General features: G+C 45.9%; 1 protein-coding gene across 2 annotated transcripts; it reads left to right on the top strand.

Moving 5' to 3' along the window:
- The first annotated feature begins 1,334 nt into the window (after window positions 1–1,334).
- OASL (2'-5'-oligoadenylate synthetase like) lies at window positions 1,335–17,885 on the top strand. Of its 2 annotated transcripts, none has more exons than XM_047760735.1 (5): window positions 1,335–1,547; window positions 6,915–7,194; window positions 9,082–9,248; window positions 14,665–14,906; window positions 17,643–17,885. In XM_047760735.1, exons 1-5 carry the CDS (start codon window positions 1,377–1,379, stop codon window positions 17,836–17,838), a joined length of 1,056 nt encoding a protein of 351 aa, XP_047616691.1. In that variant the 5' UTR covers window positions 1,335–1,376; the 3' UTR covers window positions 17,839–17,885. The 2 variants fall into 2 exon arrangements, with proteins under 2 accessions (XP_047616691.1, XP_047616692.1); XM_047760736.1 differs by having other exon boundaries at window positions 1,411–1,797.
- The last annotated feature ends 276 nt before the right edge of the window (window positions 17,886–18,161 follow it).

Raw genomic sequence — 18,161 nt, 5'->3', positions numbered from 1 at the left:
TACCGGTGTCTTGAGTGTTTAATTGTCACCAGTGACTACCCTATTGAATTCACAGATCTAGGCATGCCGCGAATACCGTATCTTTTTTTGTTTTTGTTTTTGTTTTTGTCTTTTTAGGGCCACATCTTGGCATATGAAAGTTCTCAGACCAGGAGTCAGATTGGAGCTGTAGCTGCCAGCCTACGCCACAGTTACAGTGTCACCAGACCTGAGCCACATCTGTGACCTATACACCACAGCTCGTGGTAACACTGGAACCTGAACCCACTGAGTGAGGCCAGGGATCAAACCTGAGTCCTCGTGGATACTAGTTGGGTTCATTACCACTGATCCATGACAGGAAATTCAAAATATCATATCTTTTTGAAAAAAATCTCTGAGTGGTGGAATTCCCGTGGTGGCACAGCAGTAATGAACCTGACTAGTATCCATGAGGATGTGGGTTCGATCCCTGGCCTTGCTCAGTGGGTTAAGGATCTGGCATTGCTGTGAGCTGTGGTGTAGGTACATGAGGATGGAGATTTAATCCCTGGCCTCACTCAGTGGGTTAAGGATATGGTGTTGCCGTGAGCTGCGGTGTAGGTCACAGACCTGGCTTAGACCCCAGGTTGCTGTGGCTGTGGTGTAGGCTGACAGCTTCAGCTCTAATTCAACCCCTAGCCCGGGAAATTCCATAACCTGCCAGTGCAGTCCTTAAAAAAAAAAAAAAAAAAAAAAGGCAAAGCAAGACAAGGAAACAAGTACGTATCCATCAACAGATGAATGGATAAAAACTGTGATCTATCTCTAGAGATAGAGATATATTTGCAATGGAATATTAATCAGCCACATAAAAAAGAAGGAAATCCAGGAGTTCCCTTTGTGACACAATGTCTCTCCTCCACTGCTCTGGGACCCCCTGGGGTGGGAATCACATCTTATTTTTCCTTCTTAGTACAGTGTCTGGCACCTAGCAGGCACTCACTAGATGTTTAGTGAACAAATAAGTATACTTGCATTTACTTAAGACTTTCTCTGCTAAACATTCTTTCTCATGTTGAATCCTCACAACAACCTATGGGGTAGGTATTGTTATTAAACCCATTTGAAGAGTTATTTATGGGAGGATCAGAGAGGTTAAGAGTCTGGCAGAGGGCAGAGTGGATTTCCAGAGTTTGTTCTAGGTGAGACTAGAATTTCCACTGTTGGAAGTTAAGCAAGTCTTTTCTCTTTCTCAGCCAGTTGTGTATGACAAGGTGAGGCGACTGGATTGGTGGATACCAACCAACTCCCATGTAATGGGGGAGTTGCCTCTTCCAGGGCCATATTCAAAGCCAATTTCAGTTTCCAAGCTGTAGAAGGGAAACTAAAAGTTGAGAAATGAAACCTACAGCAGAATGATTGAAAGCCACACCTTAAGGAGGGCCTGGCCTTACAGGTTCAACTCAGTTCACTGTGCCCCTGCTGCAGAGAACAGCTTCCAAGGAGAGGAGTCCCAGGCCAGCCAGACACCCCTGGTTTCCTCTCCACTTTGGTCCTTTATTCCAGAAGGTGCTGGAGGTCAGCAGGTGAGCCCTCTTTAAGAAGTGTGCGTGTGCCAGGAGCTGGGTAGGTGTGTGACTAGATATCCATCCAAAAGCGGTGCTCTTGAGACAGATGGAGCTATTTTACACCCCAGCTTCCAAGCTAGACACCTTTGTGGCTAAATGCCTGCATCCCCACAAGGAGTGTAAAGAAGAAGTGCTGGAGGCTGTGAGGACCGTGAAGAAGTTCCTGTGGCAACAGTGCTTCCCTGGGAAGAATGTGCAGGTGCTAGAGGTGAGACTGATCCCCTCCATACCCAGGCCAGGTCTGGGGAAAACCCAGCATGAGGGTCCTAGTCCCTGAGGATACTGGGGAACCTCTTGCTTCATTATTCCCAGCCCATGCTACTGACACCTGAAGTCATTCCACCTAGCTGCTGGCACCCCAACAAACAAACTGCTGCCTTGAGCAGAGCAAGTCGAGTAAAGAAGCTCATGATAATAGTTTACTTTTTTGGAGGCCCTAGGCTAACCCTTTAATATGTTATAGCTCTAGTTTGTGCACCCTGCGAGGTTTGTACTCTTCTTTTCCCATTTTACAGATGAGCAAAATTGGAGTTCAGTGATTTAAATTTCATAATGACCGAATGTAATGCAATGTCTCTGATTGGCTCTTAGTGTGAATGAGCCATCTATAAAATATAATTTGGGGACAACTGGGGAAATGTCAATATGAGGCATGTGTTAGATATTATGTATAAGGGAATTAATTGTTTTTTTAGGATGTAAGACTTTTGTGGTTATGGTGGAAATGTTCTCTTTTGTTGGACAGAAATACTAAAGTATTTAGGGACAATGTTCTTTAGTGTCTGAAATTTAAAGTGGCTCCATTGAAGCAAATGTGGCAAAAAGTTTAGACCCGTTGAATCTGACTATATATATGAGTTTTCATTGTATTCTCTATTTTTTTATGTTTTAAATTTTTGATGATGAAAAGTTTTTTTTTTTTTTTTTAATGGAAGCTCAGAGAACTGAGGTTACCTGACCAAGATCACACAGCTAGTGATGGAGCTGGGATTTGAACCAGGATCTATCTTACTCTATTCCAGGCTGCCTGCACTGAGACTTTTTTCTTCCAAGCCCTTCCTCTAGCTGCCTCATGTCACCCACTATCCCTGCTAGGGTCATAATTCAAGAGGGTCAAAACAAGAAAGGTGTGATGAGAAAAACACTTAAAAAAATTTTTTTTGTGGCCACACCTGTGGCATCTGAACATGTCTGGGCCAGAGATTAAATCTGAGCCATAGCTGCAGCAACACTAGATCCTTTAACCCGCAGCACCATGGTGAGAACTTGAGAAAAACACCTTTTTTTGTGTGTGTGTGTCTTTTTAGGCCACACCTGCGGCATATGGAGGTTCCCAGGCTAGGGGTCAAATTGGAGCTGTAGCTGCTGGCCTATGCCACAGTCACAGCAACTCGGGATTCGAGCTGTGTCTGCAAACTACACCACAGCTCGGATCCTTAACCCACTGAGTGAGGACAGGAATCGAACCCGAGTCCTCATGGATACTAGTCAGATTCATTTCTGCTTAAGCCACAACAGAAATCCTGAGAAAAACAGCTTCTGGGGAAAACTTTTTTTTTTTTTTTTTCCTGAGTTGCTGCCAAGGCATTTTACAGTATGATGACCCTGCTCACACCAGAGCCTGGACATTTAGATAAGTCTGGACATTTAGACAACTTGAGTTTAGGATGCCCACACAAATTCCTGCCTTGCTTTTCCTGGGGGAACTTTTTAAAATAACCACTTAGAGGAGTTCCCATCATAGCGCAGTGGAAACAAATCCGACTAGGAAACATGAGGTTGCAGGTTCAATACCTGGCCTTCCTCAGTGGGTTAAGGATCTGGCGTGGTCATGAGCTGTGGCGTGGGTCGCAGACGCCACTCAGATCTGGCATTGCTGTAGCTCTGAGTAGACTCCTAGCCTGGGTACCTCCATATGCCACAGTTCGGCCCTAAAAAGCCAAAAATAAAAAAATAAAATAAAATAACCACTTACGGTTAAGCCCATGAAGTGAGGAACCTCTGCCCCAATCACCTTAGAAGTACTTGGCATTTGCCTCCTTGCTCCATCTCCTGCTGATTAGTGGCCCAGGACGGAGGACTGCCTCCTCCGGGGGCTCACTGAGACCCCTTGATTCTAGGACCTGTGAGTAATCAATCCAATGCCTCTCCTTCCTTTGTGTGGGTGTTTTGAAACTGTACGACCCCAGCATCTTCATTTGCCCACAGAGGGAATCTGGATGTTGAGGGAGCTACCTGCCAATCCTGTGTGGGTGGCAGGTCAAAATATACATATTCTTGGAATTTTCTCTGTGGCGCAGTGGGTTAGGAATCCCAATGCAGTGGTTCAGGTTGCTGTGGAGGTGCAGAATCAATGTCCCCACCCGGTGCAGTGGCTTAAAGGAGCCAGCATTGCTGCAGCTGCAGCACAGTTCAAAGCTGAAGCTTGGATTCAGTCATTGCCCTGGGAACTTCCATATCTTCCATATGCTGTGACTGCTGCCATTAAAACAAACAAACAAACTGCATATTCTTTTTTTTTTTTTTTTTTAAGACCGCACCCTGGGCATTTGGAAGTTCCCAGGCTAGGGGTCAAATCACAGCTGCAGTTGTGGGCCACAGCCACAGCCATAGCAATGCAGGATCCAAGCCAAGTCTGCTTCTGTGACCTACACCACAGCTCACGGCAACAGTGTAGGCTCCTTAACCCACTAAGCGGGGCCAGGGATCAAACCTGAGTCCTCATGGATACTAGTCGGGTTTGTTACTGCTGAGCTACAATAGGAACTCCTACATATTCTTAATTTAATACACCAGCTCCAGCTTCCCAACACAAAAGCCCTGGAGGCAGACAGTCTTAGCCAATCCTTCGTGTTGGCACTAAGGAAACTGAGGCACAGAGAGGGTGAAAGACTTCCTATGTTCACACAGCAAGCTGGTGGCAAAGGTAGGACTAGCACTGGGACTCCAGACTCCCAGCTCAGAGCTCTAGTTCTGCCTTTATGGGCAGCCACTTGAGGAAGATCTAGAAGCTTCAGGCCTGCATTGCTTCTTTACTCCCGTCCCAAACACCTGGAGCCTGAAGCCATTTGATTTAGAAGTGAGAAGCCATAAATGTTGACATCAGATGTAGGTTTGACTCTTGGCTTCTTTCCTTATCAGCTGTGTGACCTTAGACTTACCATCTTCTCTCTAAAGCCCTTGGTCTTCTCATGTGAAATTGGGGCCACATCATCATCATCAGTCATCATCATATTCTTACCCTCACCAAGCAAATGGGGTGATGCAGGCTAAATGATTAGTCAGTGCTCAAAAACAAAAGCATCCTTATAAACTCCTGCCCAAGCTTCTTTTGGACTCAGGGCACGAGTATAACTCATACAGACACCAGTGATAACCCTGAAAATAAAGTGGACAGAATGGGGGGGATGCCTCAGAATGAGTTTTAACAGCAGGAAGTGGTATTAACCCAGCCTCAAATCCTGCCTGCAGACACATGGCCCCTTCTCCAACTTTGAAACCAATCAATAATATAGACACCCAAAGAGCAGTGGCCAATGAGAAAGTGAAGCTTTGTTAGGGCTCCAAACCCTCCCCCCACCTCTCAAAATCTGGTGAACTGTGCTGATCCAAATGAGTGAATGCTTGCCCTTGGGTTTAAATAGGTTTGAACTGAAGCAAGTCATGAAGCCTGTTTTAGAACGCTCTTCCCTCTCTGCCTGTATCTTACCACTGGGAACACTGGGAAGGGCAGCATGGCATAGCCTTCAGGGAGATGTGCCCTTCATCCACAGACAGTGTCATCAGCCACCCTCTCACATGGGGCAGAAATGCTGAGTCAAAGTTCAGGAGGAGAAAGAAAATGGAAAAAGAAGAGGGGGGAAAAATGGCAGGCTCCCCCACAGAAGCAAGGCCTGGCAAATAGATTTGACTCATTGGGTCGAAAGAAGTAGAAGAACCACACCTTGTGTTCTGGCAAATAGATTTGTGTTTTGACATCTCTGTGACTATGACTAATGGCTATGAGTCCATGGCAAGCCGATTAACCCCTTACTACCTCCCTCTTCTCAGCTGTACAATGGGACTAATTATGCAACCCCACCCCAGTCAGAGGAAAGGAGGATTAAAAGGTATCGTGTGTATAAAGGGCTTTCAGTAGTGCCAGACACTGCGAGGGCTCAACTTGGCAGCTGGGTTATCATCAGTGTGCAATGACTCTACCCACCAGCAGAGGTAGCCGATCTGAGGTCTGACACATCCCTGGTGATTCCACCTCCCAACCTGGAGTGAGAAAGAGAATTCAGAGAGCTGGGCGCCTCCGTATACTAGAGGCGACAGGACTGGAGAGCAAGTCTAGGCTCTGAGAACATCCAAAAGACCCCTTCAAAATCACCCAGCTCAGGCTCCCTTCCTTCAGATAGGGAAGCTGAACCCCCAAGCAGCGGAAGAGATGACCTAAGTCAACTAGAGAAAGAAGAGGAGGAGAGATGGATTGCTGGCTTCCTGTGTGCCAGGCACCTTGCCAAGCCCTAGGCACACGTTATCTTTTCTGTCTCCTTTCTCTTCCTTCCTTCCTTCTTTCTTTTTCTTTCCTTCCTTCCTTCCTTCCTTCCTTCCTTCCTTCTTTCCTTCCTTCCTTCCTTCTCTTTCTCTCTTTCTTTTTTCTTTTTAGGGCCACACCCGTGGCATATGGAGGTTCCCAGGCTAGGGCTCAAATTGGAGCTCCATTTTCTCCCCTAGAAAGAGGAGATGTTAGTGAGATAGGCTGAGACCTAGGACCTGGGACCCTTTGCTGCAGTGGCTGCAGTTGCATCTCCTCCAGCAACAAAATACACAGAAACTATAAGGGACTAAAAATAATTTCATTCATGTGCAACTGGGGCAAATTATGGGCAACAAGATACTAAAAGACTAGAAAACCAATTGCCACTTCTGAGGAGCTGAGAGCAAAAGCAGGGTACTATGCATGCCCCCTGCACATAACACCAGCAAGGAGGTGGGCAAATAACCTAAGCCACCCCAGACAAACCCCTACCCTCACAACATGTAAGGAATGAGCTCTCTCCCGCCTCCTGGAGCAAGTCAGTCTTCAAGGGAAACTTGCTTATTTTCACTCCTCCCTGCTGCAGCAAGGACCCCCAATAGAGTTGGCCTGAATTTCTTGTCTGGCTTCTTACCAATTTCTGTCGATTAAGGAAGACCAAGAACCCTGGTCAGTAATATTAGAGCCACCTACGCATCCCTGGGTGGGGGTGGCAAGCATTAAAAGGGATAATCTATGTAAATAGTCTCAGCGATTGTCTGGTACAGTCAGTAGCCTCTGGGTGACAAGACTCTGTTCCACAGGTGGGCTCCTTCGGGAACGGCACGGTGCTCCGTGACAGCACAGAGGTGGAGCTGGTGGCATTTCTGAGCTGTTTCCGCAGCTTCCGGGAGACCGAGGACCTCGATAACATGCTGGACCAGCTCTCGAAGACACTATGCTCTTGCCAGGGCCTGCTGGCCTTTGATCTGAAGGACGTGTGGTTGGTCGAGGAAGTCTTCCGTGCCATCGCCTTCACCATCTGGACCAAGAATTTGGAAGAGCCCATCACTTTCACCATCATGCCTGCCTACAGGGACCTGGGTAAGGGAAGGAGAACCCCACCCACCTCATATGGCTGGCCTCCCCCCAGTTCCTCACTTCTCCTTTGTGGCCATATGCAAACACATCCATTCTTCTGGTCAACCCATGTCCCATGCTGGGTGCTGGGTAACTGCAGTGCCTGGGTCTGACCCAACTCAGGCTGCCTCACAGCTCAACTTGGAAACAGATTTATCGAAGAACCATGCAGATAAAAATATATGGTTGGAGAGGAGATGAGACCCATGAAAGTGAAAGAGAACAACCCCAGCTGCTTCTGGAACACTTAATATGGAGGCAGGGGACTGTCATTGTCTGGGCTTTCCTGGAAGCAGAACCTGGGACAGGGGTTTGAGGCTAAGCAGTCCCAGGAAAGGCAGGTAGGAAAGAAGGGGAGTGAGGCTGAAGGGGATGAGCATTACAAGGTGCATCCTAAGCAAGTCAGCATTGTGAGCAACTGGGCTTGTGCCCCTGGAGAACTCTGGTAGAAAGGGCAGACTACATCTCAACCATCTCCCAGTGGGATATCAGAGTGTTTCATCCACCAGCTTTGCATCAGCCATTGTCTGAGAGCTGCTGCCCCCAGGAATGACTCACACACACTAGTCAACAGTACCAGCTACATACAAGCCCAAATGATATGCCTTTCATCTTTTGTGCCAGCTCCTCTTAACTAGAGCGATTGCTGGGAGTTGCTCTGTGGTGAAAGGGTCAGAAATGGGATCCCCTCTGAGCCAGAAAGAGACAATGGGATGCTTTGGTGGTAGGGATGCCCACCCCACCCTTCAGCAAACATGCTCTCTGAGCCCAGCTTTCTTACAAGGAACTGATTCTCCCCTATGGCGGTTGAAGCTTCAGATAATCGCCGAGAAAGAGATACAAAACAGATATTAAGGGGAACTGAGAGTATCAGGCACATCCAGAGAAGACAGCAGTCCTTCAGTGGCCTGAAGAATAGAAAAACTGCTTTAAAATTTTATTTTATTGAGGTATAGTTTAATGTACAATGTTGTGTTAATTTCTACTATAGCAAAGTGATTCAGTTATACACATGTATACATTCTTTTTCTGCAAATAATTACATTTAGAATGGATAAGCCATGAGGTGCTACTGTACAGCACAGGGAACTATATCCAATCTCTCAGGATAGACCATGATGGAAGATGACATGAGAAAAAGAATGTATATATATGTATGACTGGATCACTTTGCTGCACAGCAGAAACTGGCACAACATTGTAAATCAACTATAATTTTAAACAAATTTCAAAAGAAGTCTATGTACATTTTTTTCATATTATTTTCCATTATAGTTTATCACACAATATTGAATCTCGTTCCTTGTGCTATACATTAAGACCTCGTTGTTTATCCATCCTATGTATAATAGTTTGCATCTGCTAATCCCAAACTTCCAATCTACTCACTACCACCCGTGCCCCTCACCAGGCAACCACAAAACCACAAGTCTGTTCTCTATGCCTCTGAGTCTGTTTCTAGAAGACTTTTTTTTTTTTAATTGCTTTTTAGGGCAGCACCCGTGGCACATGGATGTTCCCAGGCTAGGGGTTGACGTGAGACGAAGCAACGCCAGATCCTTAACCCAATGAGCGAGGGCCAGGGATCAAACCTGCATCGTCATGAATACTACTTGGGTTCATTACTGCTGAGGCACAACGGGAACTCCTGGAAGACTCAATTTTGATTCTCCAGAAGGACAATGGGGAAGGCAAATCTTTAGTCTCTTCAGCTCTGTGGTCCCAGATTTCCCCAGAGAGATTCTCCGATGAACTAACAGACTGTCCCTGACAGACTCCTTAGCAACCTGGGGCTTTCTAAGCTGCCGCTCTGCTCACTCCCTTTGCCTCCTTTCTCCTCCGGGCCTTTAGTTCCCCATGGTGGGCCCTCCGCAGAGGTCTATGTGGATCTGATTGATGCCCGCAAGCCGCCTGGAAATTTCTCCCCATCCTTCGCCAAGTTACAGAGAAGCTTTGTGAAACACCGGCCAGCCAAGCTGAAGAGCCTCCTGCGACTGGTAAAACACTGGTACCTGAAGGTGAGGAGGCTGCTGGGATAGGGGCAGGAGCAGAAGAGCAGGGAGGGAGGGGAAGAAAAGCCAGGAGCCAGCTCTGTCATCTCAGGAAACCACATGGGGCAGCACCACCAATGGCAGGGCGAGAAAGGTGGGTGGGAGGGAAAGCTAGTCTTTTGTAACATAAACTTAGAAGAAAATGGAAATGAAGGAGGAGGAATACGATGGAGAGGAGAAGGAAACAGAGAAGGAAGGAGAAAAATAAGGAATATACAGTATCTCAAAGAACAAATGCTTTCAATGTCTAGCTACAGTCCAGTGCTGGCTACGTCCACTTCTGTGCTCTCTGTACATTAATCTCAGCTGATTAGGGACTACCAACAGGAAAGATTTGTTTAATTCCACCCTGCACCAATTCCCCCTCCAAATGATTGAGTTCCCCAGTATTATGATCATTACTGAGCGAATACATCCACAATAGCCTTTTATTTTATTTATTTATTTATTTATTTATTTATTTATTTTTATTTAGTTTTATTACTCAATGAATTTGTTACATTTGTAGTTGTACAATGATATTTTATTTATTTTAAAAAATTTTATGGCCACACTTGCAGCGTATGGAAGTTCCCAGGCTAGGGACTGAATCTGAGCCACAGTCAAGACCTACACCACAGGTGTGGCAACACCGGATCCTTTAACCCGCTGCATCAGGCCAGGGATCAAACCCACACCTCTGCAGCTACCCAAGTCACTGAGGTCAGGTTCCTAACCTACTGTGCCATGGTGGGAACTCCAACAGCTACTTTTTAGATTTCACATGTGTAGTCTGCATGGTTCTGGATGTATTTCAAAATACCCGAGGAACAGAGTCATCTTCTCAAAAGAAGACTCAGAAACAAACACAAAATTAGAAAGAAAAGATGTGTTCTTAATTATTTTATTTTTTAAATACTTTTTAAAAATTATCTCTCTCTCTTTTTTTTTTTTTTTGTCTTCTTAGGGCCGGACCAGGGGCATATGGAAGCTCCCAGACTAGGGGTCTAATTGGAGATGCAGTTGCCAGCCTACACCACAGCTCATGGCAACACTGGATCCTTAACCCATTGAGTGAGGCCAGGGATCAAACCCGAATCCTCATGGATACTAGTCGGGTTCATTACCACTGAGCCACAATAGAAACTCCTCTTTTAGAAAAAAATGGTGAGAGTCAGAATTTAGAGAGAGAAGTTCCCGTCGTGGCTCAGTGGTTAACGAATCTGACTAGGAACCATGAGGTTGCAGGTTGGATCCCTGGCCTTGCTCAGTAGGTTAAGGATCCGGCGTTGCTGTGAGCTGTGGTGTAGGTTGCAGATGTAGCTCCGATCCCGCGTTGCTGTGGCTCTGGCTTAGGCCAACGGCTACAGCTCTGATGAGACCCCTAGCTGGGAACCTCTATATGCTATAGGAGCGGCCCTAGAAATGGCAAAAAGACAAAAAAAAAAAAAAAAGACTTTAGAGCAACCAGCCCATTAAAAAAAAAAATGCTTAAAGATAAAAATCAGAATATTACTGGAGTTCCTGCTGTGGCGCAATGGGATCAGTGGCATCTTAGGAGCACTGGGACTCAGGTTCAATCCCTGGCTGGGCACCATGAGTGGGTTAAGGATCCCCTGTAGCTTTGGCTTAGGTCACAATTGCTGCTCTGATCTGATCCCTGGCCTGGGAACTCCATATGCCTCGGGGCGGCCAAAAATAAGCAAAAAATCAGAATATTACCAAAGTTGGTTTACAGTTAGTTAGTATGTTTATGGTGGAAAAACAACTGTTTTCTTACATGATTATCACCTAAACCAAGGTTGTGCTGTATCTTCGGATATTAATATCACCGAAGTCAGGAATGAAATTGTTTTTTTTGGTCAGTTACTTAATGATCCAAGGTTTTGTGGATTTGAAAAACTAGAACTCAACAAAGTGATCTATTTGTCTGTCTAAGGGTGCAAACAATTTTCTTCATGAATATGATATGCACATTTATTGATAATGTCCACAGAACAACATATCAACTTTACTTCTATGGTCCTTCCATTGTTCAAGTATCTGCCCCTAAGACAAGAATCTAACCTTATACAGTTTTTTGAAACAGTTTTGTTTCATTTTTTGTTTTTTTAGGGCTGTACCCATTGCATGTGGAGGTTCCCAGGGTAGGGGTTGAAACAGAGCTGCAGCTGCTGGCTTGCACCACAGCCACAGCAACGTGGGATATGAGCCATGTCTGCAATCTACACCACAGCTCACAGCAACACCAGATCCTTAACCCACTGAGCGAGGCCAGGGATCAAACCCGCAACCTCGTGGTTCCTGGTCAGATTCATTTCTGCTGTGCCACAATGGGAACTCCAACTTGATTTTTCTTTTATTTGAGGACTTTTATTTAGCTAAGTATTAAGATGTGTTCATCAATATTTAAGGACACTAAGGGAGTTCCCGTCTTGGCGCAGTGGTTAACGAATCTGACTGGGAACCATGAGGTTGCGGGTTCGATCCATGGCCTCACTCAGTGGGTTAACGATCCGGCGTTGCCGTGAGCTGTGCTGTAGGTCGCAGACGCAGCTCAGATCCTGCGTTGCTGTGGCTCTGGCATAGGCCGGCAGCTACAGCTCCTATTCGACCCCTAGTCTGGGAACCTCCCATGTGCCGTGGGAGCCGCCCAGGAAATGGCAAAAAGACAAAAAAAAAAAAATTTAAGGACACTAAGAGTTCACTATATAATATGTTAAAGCAGTCTTGTAATGCTAAAAAGGTTAATAGTTCATTTTTATCTGGAGACTTTGTAACATCCTAGGAGTTGTTATTTATTATCATGGTTCAAGAATATTTTATGACCTGGAGTTCCTGTTGTGGTTCAGTGCGTTACAAAACCTACTAGCATCCATGAGAATGCAGGTTTGATCCCTGGCCTCACTCAGTGAGGTAAGGATCTGGCATTGTAGTGAGCTGTGGTATAAGACCCAGGCGCAGCTTGGATCTGGCATTGGTCTGGTGTAGGCCGGCAGCTGCAGCTCTAATTTGATGCCTAGCTTGGAAACTTCCATATGCCTTGGGTGTGGCCCTTAAAAAAAAAAAAGAAAAAAAAGAAAAAATAGAGTAGAGGTGGTGGGGGAGGAGAGAAATGTCAGAAGAGTAAAAGCTATTGCATTCAAGATTCAGCCTTGGTGTTAAAAAGGAGGCGTGTCTGACAACACGGTTGACAAGCTTTGGAGGTAAGTCCCCAGAACAGTCTCAGTGGGACCTAAAACAGGAAAAAGAAACTAAGAGACAAAAATAATTTATTGGAGTTCCCTGGTCACTCAGCGGGTTAAGAATCTGGCATTGTCACTGCTATAGCGTGGGTCACTGCTGTGGTTCAATCCCTGGACCAGGAACTTCTGCATGCTATGGGTGCGGCAAAAAAAAAAAAAAAAAAAAAATTCATTTACTAAATAAGAACTTGCAGAGAATTTACAAGGGAATCAGACTGCAGAAGGAAAGGCTTCATCCAATTTTAAAAAATAGGTGTTCAAAGAAAAAGCGATTACCAGGATTACTATGTTTACAGTTTGTCTCAGTTGATAGTGGAAAAATAGCAAATTTATCACACGCTTGTCATATCTAGAAAGGTGACAACATAGTGCTATTTTTCAAAATTCAGAGAAATCCAAAACATGAAGAAATCAGAGCATCACTGAGCATCAGCCCTGGAAAGGAACATAAATCTTTCCTTCTGCTTTGTTCTTTTCTGTGCACCATTAAATATGCTATCAAAGCTCCTAAAAGAAATGAACGGCTCATTTTCCCTCAAGCTTACATCTTATGATTTTAGGCATTCTGCATTTTCTTTATCATATAAGTTTTAAGAATCACACTAGTAAAATCTCTTTGAATTCAATTAAAAACATTTTGGAGTTCCCTTGTGGCGCAGCAGGTTAAGGATTTGGTGTTGTCACTGCAGCAGCAGTGAAATATGAAAATCTGAACATGTGTATTAGAGATAGGATTTACAATTTCCTTGTCAGGGAGTGCTGAGTCTCTCACTAATGAACCCTGACTCAAGAGGCCATTCACAAGTGCAGCGTCAAGAATTCCCTTGGGGCAGCGGGTTAAGGAACTGGCATTGTCACTGTTGTGGCTTGGGTCGCTGCTGTGGCACAGGTGCAGTCCCTTGCTGGGGAACTTCCACATGCCACAGGCATAGTCCCCTAGAACAAAAACAAAAACATTTTAAAGTCCAGGATAAAGTTGTTTTTGCCAGTGAGTCAATAACTTATGGGAAAGGCTCAAGTTTTCATTTTTGCGGGGGGACTAGAACTGGACAAGATGACCCTGTTTCTGTTTGTTTCAAGGTCAAAGTGGGTTTTTGTCCCTTCGATTGTGGGTGTGATATGATATTTACTTATAATGGCCACAAGACAAGATGTCAATTTTGATTCCAGAAACCGAATAGCTGGATATGTGACAGAAATTTCCATTTCCTAGTTTGATACTAGAGAAGTTCTTTAGACAGGAAGTGACCGATATCTAATAAGATGTTTTCTTTTACAAGTAACAGAAAAACAGAAAACCCAACTCAAACTGGCTTAACCGATAAAGAGAATTATCAGCTCACATGTGAAAACCCATAAGAGTGAAGGCTCCAGCTCTGTTTCTCTATAATATTCTCAGTTTCTCTCAACTTGATATGTCAGCTAGGTCCTCAGGCTGGTTTCCCTCAAGGTGGCAAAGTGGCCACATCTGTTCCTGCCCTCACATCCATGTACAAGAGAGGACTTCTCTTCCTTCAACCATTGAACAAAAGAACCAGGCTTGCCTCATACTGAGTCAACTTAGATCACAAAGCTTCTCTTTAACCAATCACTTGGCTAGAGGAATGGGTTCCTACTGACGATCCTGTGCAATTAGGGCCAACCCAGGAGTTGAGGGTCAGGTCAAACCCACCCAAACAGCATGGCTACTATACAGTGGAGAAGGAAGAAACACGTTAGAGAGACAACCTTGATGTTCACCACTGATTCTCAGCTATTACCTAGTCCTATAATTTCCCAAAACACACTATTTTTTCCTCTTTAGCTAAGAAGGCTTTTCTTTAAAAGAAACCTTTCAGAAAGCCAAATAGTTTAAAATGGGGTCACTTGGGCTGGGGTGCCAATGGCAAGCCCAACCTACTTGCTCCTTGGAACCTCTTCATCACTCCATCCCAGAAGTTATGTCAAGCACAGTTTGAAACTGATTGGACTAACCTACCTGCTTAATTCTAAAGTGGAGAACCCCATTTAGGGCCAGGGAGGGAAAGTGACTTGGCCAAGTTTACACAGCCAGTGGGTAGCAGAGCTGGTACAAGAACTTGGATTTTCCCAGTTTCTAGTCCAATGTCATCCTTATGAGGAATCTTGAGCTCTCTCTCTCTCCCCATCTCTTTCAACAGTACGTGAAAGCCAGGTGCCCCATTGCTAAGCTGCCCCCTCTCTATGCCCTCGAGCTACTGACCATCTATGCCTGGGAAGTGGGTACAAAGGCACATGAGCGTTTCCATTTGGACAGAGGCCTCGTCACGGTGATGTGCCTGCTCCAGGAGTATCAATCTCTCTGTATCTACTGGACCAACTACTACAAGTTCCAGAACCCAATCATTGAGGACTTTGTCAGAGAACAGCTCAAAAAAGAAAGGTACTGGATCATGGCGTGCCAATCACAAATCAAAGAGAAAAGAAAGAGAACAGAGGGAAAGGTAGTCTTGAGTTTTGGCGGGGGCGGGGGGGGGGATGTTATTAAGGAGGAAAGCTGACTTCTCACTCCCACACGGTTGACTCCTCAAGTTGGCCACCTTCCAGACTCACCAGGGCCTTAGGGTTTATAAGCCTTTTCCTTGTGCTTCTTAGCCACCACTCCACCCTACCTTAACCCTCTTTCCCCTTTCAGTGGTTTTTAGCTACAGCATGGAAAGAATCATGGAGACCCAAGTGTAATCCCAGTCCTGCCATCTTCTCATTTCTGTGAGCCTCCGTTCCTCATCTGTAATGCAGGAGTCATTGGCACCAACCATGCAGGACTATCGGGAGAGTCAGAGAAAATATACCTAAAGGGCCTACTGTATCCAGTCTATGGTTGATGCCAGATAAATATTCAGCATCATAGCATATTCTGCCAGTGCCTGTGTGTATCCCCTGGGCCTTAACCATGGCAGGGAAGGCTGATTCAACCTCCAACTGTCAGCACCTACATCCCTTTGCCCGTGGGTTTTCAGGTTCTCCCAGTGACTGGTGGAAGTTGGTGTATGAATACCCCAACTCCCTTCCATCTCAGATGCAAGGACTCTCTCTGGGTCACGTGTTCTACACTAGTTCCCATAGTCCGCCCAGTGGGACTAACCCCCAGTTGCTCACAGTGGTAACCACCTCCATTCATACCCTTTATTGGCATCCTTCCCATCCCTCTCTCCCTTTTCCACTCCCTTATTGGTGCTTCCTAGCCTCTTCTTCCATGCAAATGACTTGTGCTCAAATCCTCCAGTTGAGATTTGCTTCCGGGGAAACCCAGCCTGAAACAGTTCTTTGTATTAGAAGCTTTAGGCCAACGCAAGCAAAATCACAAGAATGTTTATTGTTCCCTTATGTGGCTTGCTTGTTTGCTTGCTTTGCTTTTTAGGGGCACACTTGTGGCACATGGAAGTTCCCAGACTATGGGTCAAATCGGAGCTACAGCTGCCGGTCTATGCCATAGCCACAGGAACATGGGATCTGAACCACATCTGCAACCTACACCACAGCTCAAGGCAATGCCGGATCCTTAACCCACCGAGCAAAGCCGGGGATCAAACCCACATCCTCATGGATACTAAGTAGGGTTTGTAACCTGCTGAACCACAATGGGAACTCCCGCTGTTGGTCTTTTTTTACAAGGCCAAAAAACCCAATGTCCTTACGAAAAGAGGATTTATTGTAAGGATGCCCAGAAAATTGAGCCTGGAAAACCAGGATCCTGTTGTCCTGAGGCAAACATAGAGATTCCTCTCTCCGTTGCTCACTCTCACAGCCCACATTCTCCCTTTCCTCCCATTGCCTCTGCTTCTCTCTCCACACCTGCCTGGCTCCTCTCTCACTCCTAGTTGTTGAGGAACCTCCATCATCCCTGGTCCAAATTCCACAGGGAACCAATCTGATCACTGGACACAGGCCTTTCATGTCAGGTCATCTGGTGGGTCACTGTGGGTCAGGTGACCCCATCTCACAGGGCAGCCTGGCCCTGCTCCCTGCCTCCTTCAGGCAGGATCAGTTCATGGAGCCAGGGATGTTGGGAGTTTAGAATAAGGAGCCTGAAGTGCCCAGTTCCCATCAATAACCTGCTACCACATTCTGTCTCATAGATCAGGTCTCAGCTCCCACCTAAGTCAAAAGGCCCTGGAGTACAAGGGCCAGGTCTTGATCATGGACTTGGCATTCAAAGCATATGGTTACCCCAAGCAACTCAAGTAGGCTTTGAGACCCCCTTCAAACCAATATTCTTTAAAATATTTATTCAACATTTACCTAGAGGAGAGAGGCTTGGTGGCAGCCCAACTCCCAACCTCTCCTCTGCTGAGGCAGAGGAGATGGGTAAGAATGCCATCTTCAGGTTGGGAGAACTTAGAGAGGTCCATGCCTCAGTTTCCTCATCTGTAAAATGGGGAAAATCATTATCACCATCATCATCATAGTTCCTACCTGATAGTATTGTTGTAGGGGAGTTCCCGTTGTGGCTCAGTGGAAATGAAGCTGACTAGGATCCATGAGGATGTGGGTTCAATCCCTGGCCTCACTCAGTGGGTTAAGGATTTGGCATTGCCATGAGCTGTGGTGTAGGTCGCAGACACCACTCAGATCCCATGTTGCTATGGCTGTGGTGTAGGCTGGCAGCTGCAGCTCACATTTGACCCCTAGCCTGGGAACCTCCATGTGCAGCAGGTATGGCCCTAAAAAGAAAAAAAAAATTGTTGTAGGGATCAAAATAGGTTAATTCATGTAGGGTGCCTCAATAAACATAGGTTAATGGTGGTGGTGGTGGTGTTACTATTATCCCAAGCAGTTCAGCAGCTCTAGCCTCAAGCTCACTTATGTATCTGGCTCAGCAAAACAAAAGCTCTGAATGTAAGAGGCCCACCTGCCCAAGTGGGCCACTGGTATTGTTCCAGAATGCCTTTCGGGGTCTCACTTCCCATACACCTTGAAAATCCCTTGCAAATACCTAAAGCACTCTCCCTAAAAGGAATTCTTAGAATCCTCTCCATTCTCTAACTCTCCGGCAATGTTTGGAGGCCTCCTGGGCTCTGGACATTCCAGATGCTCAGAAGATTGCCGGGAATATTTCTTTCTGGCTTGTAGGCCTCCAAACAAGAAAGAACCTGAGCACCCTCTCTCTGTGTTGCAGGCCCATCATCCTGGATCCGGCTGACCCCACCTACAATGTGGCCTATGGCTACAGATGGGACATAGTCAGTCAGAGGGCCAGACAGTGCCTGAAACAGCGCTGTTGCCATAACAACAAGAGCCCAGTCCCCCCGTGGTATATAAAGCCTTCCCACTACACTGCTTGCTTCAGAGTCTCAGCCAAAGGCTGTGACTGATTCCCTGGCAATAACAATTCAGGAATAAATAATCTTTGTTCATTCTCTTTTGGGTGGTCTTTGTTTCTTTCCATGGGCGCCAACAGTGTCCTAGAGATTATTGCTTAATCATTTGAGCCTCTTGGAGTATCTGTCATGGCTCAGAGGAAACGAATCTGACTGGTATCCATGAGGCCACAGATTCAATCCCTGGCCTCGCTCAGTGGGTATAAGAATCCTGTAATTGCCATGAGCTGTCCACATTGCTGTGAGCTGCCAGAGCCCACGTTGCTGTGGATTCCACTCTTAGCCTGGGAACCTCCATATGCTGCAGTTTTAGCCCT

The sequence above is a fragment of the Phacochoerus africanus genome, chromosome 15, assembly GCF_016906955.1.
Source record: "Phacochoerus africanus isolate WHEZ1 chromosome 15, ROS_Pafr_v1, whole genome shotgun sequence".
NCBI lineage: Eukaryota > Metazoa > Chordata > Mammalia > Artiodactyla > Suidae > Phacochoerus > Phacochoerus africanus.
The sequence above is the reverse complement of the archived record's forward strand: the minus strand, read 5'-3'. Positions and strand labels throughout refer to the sequence as shown.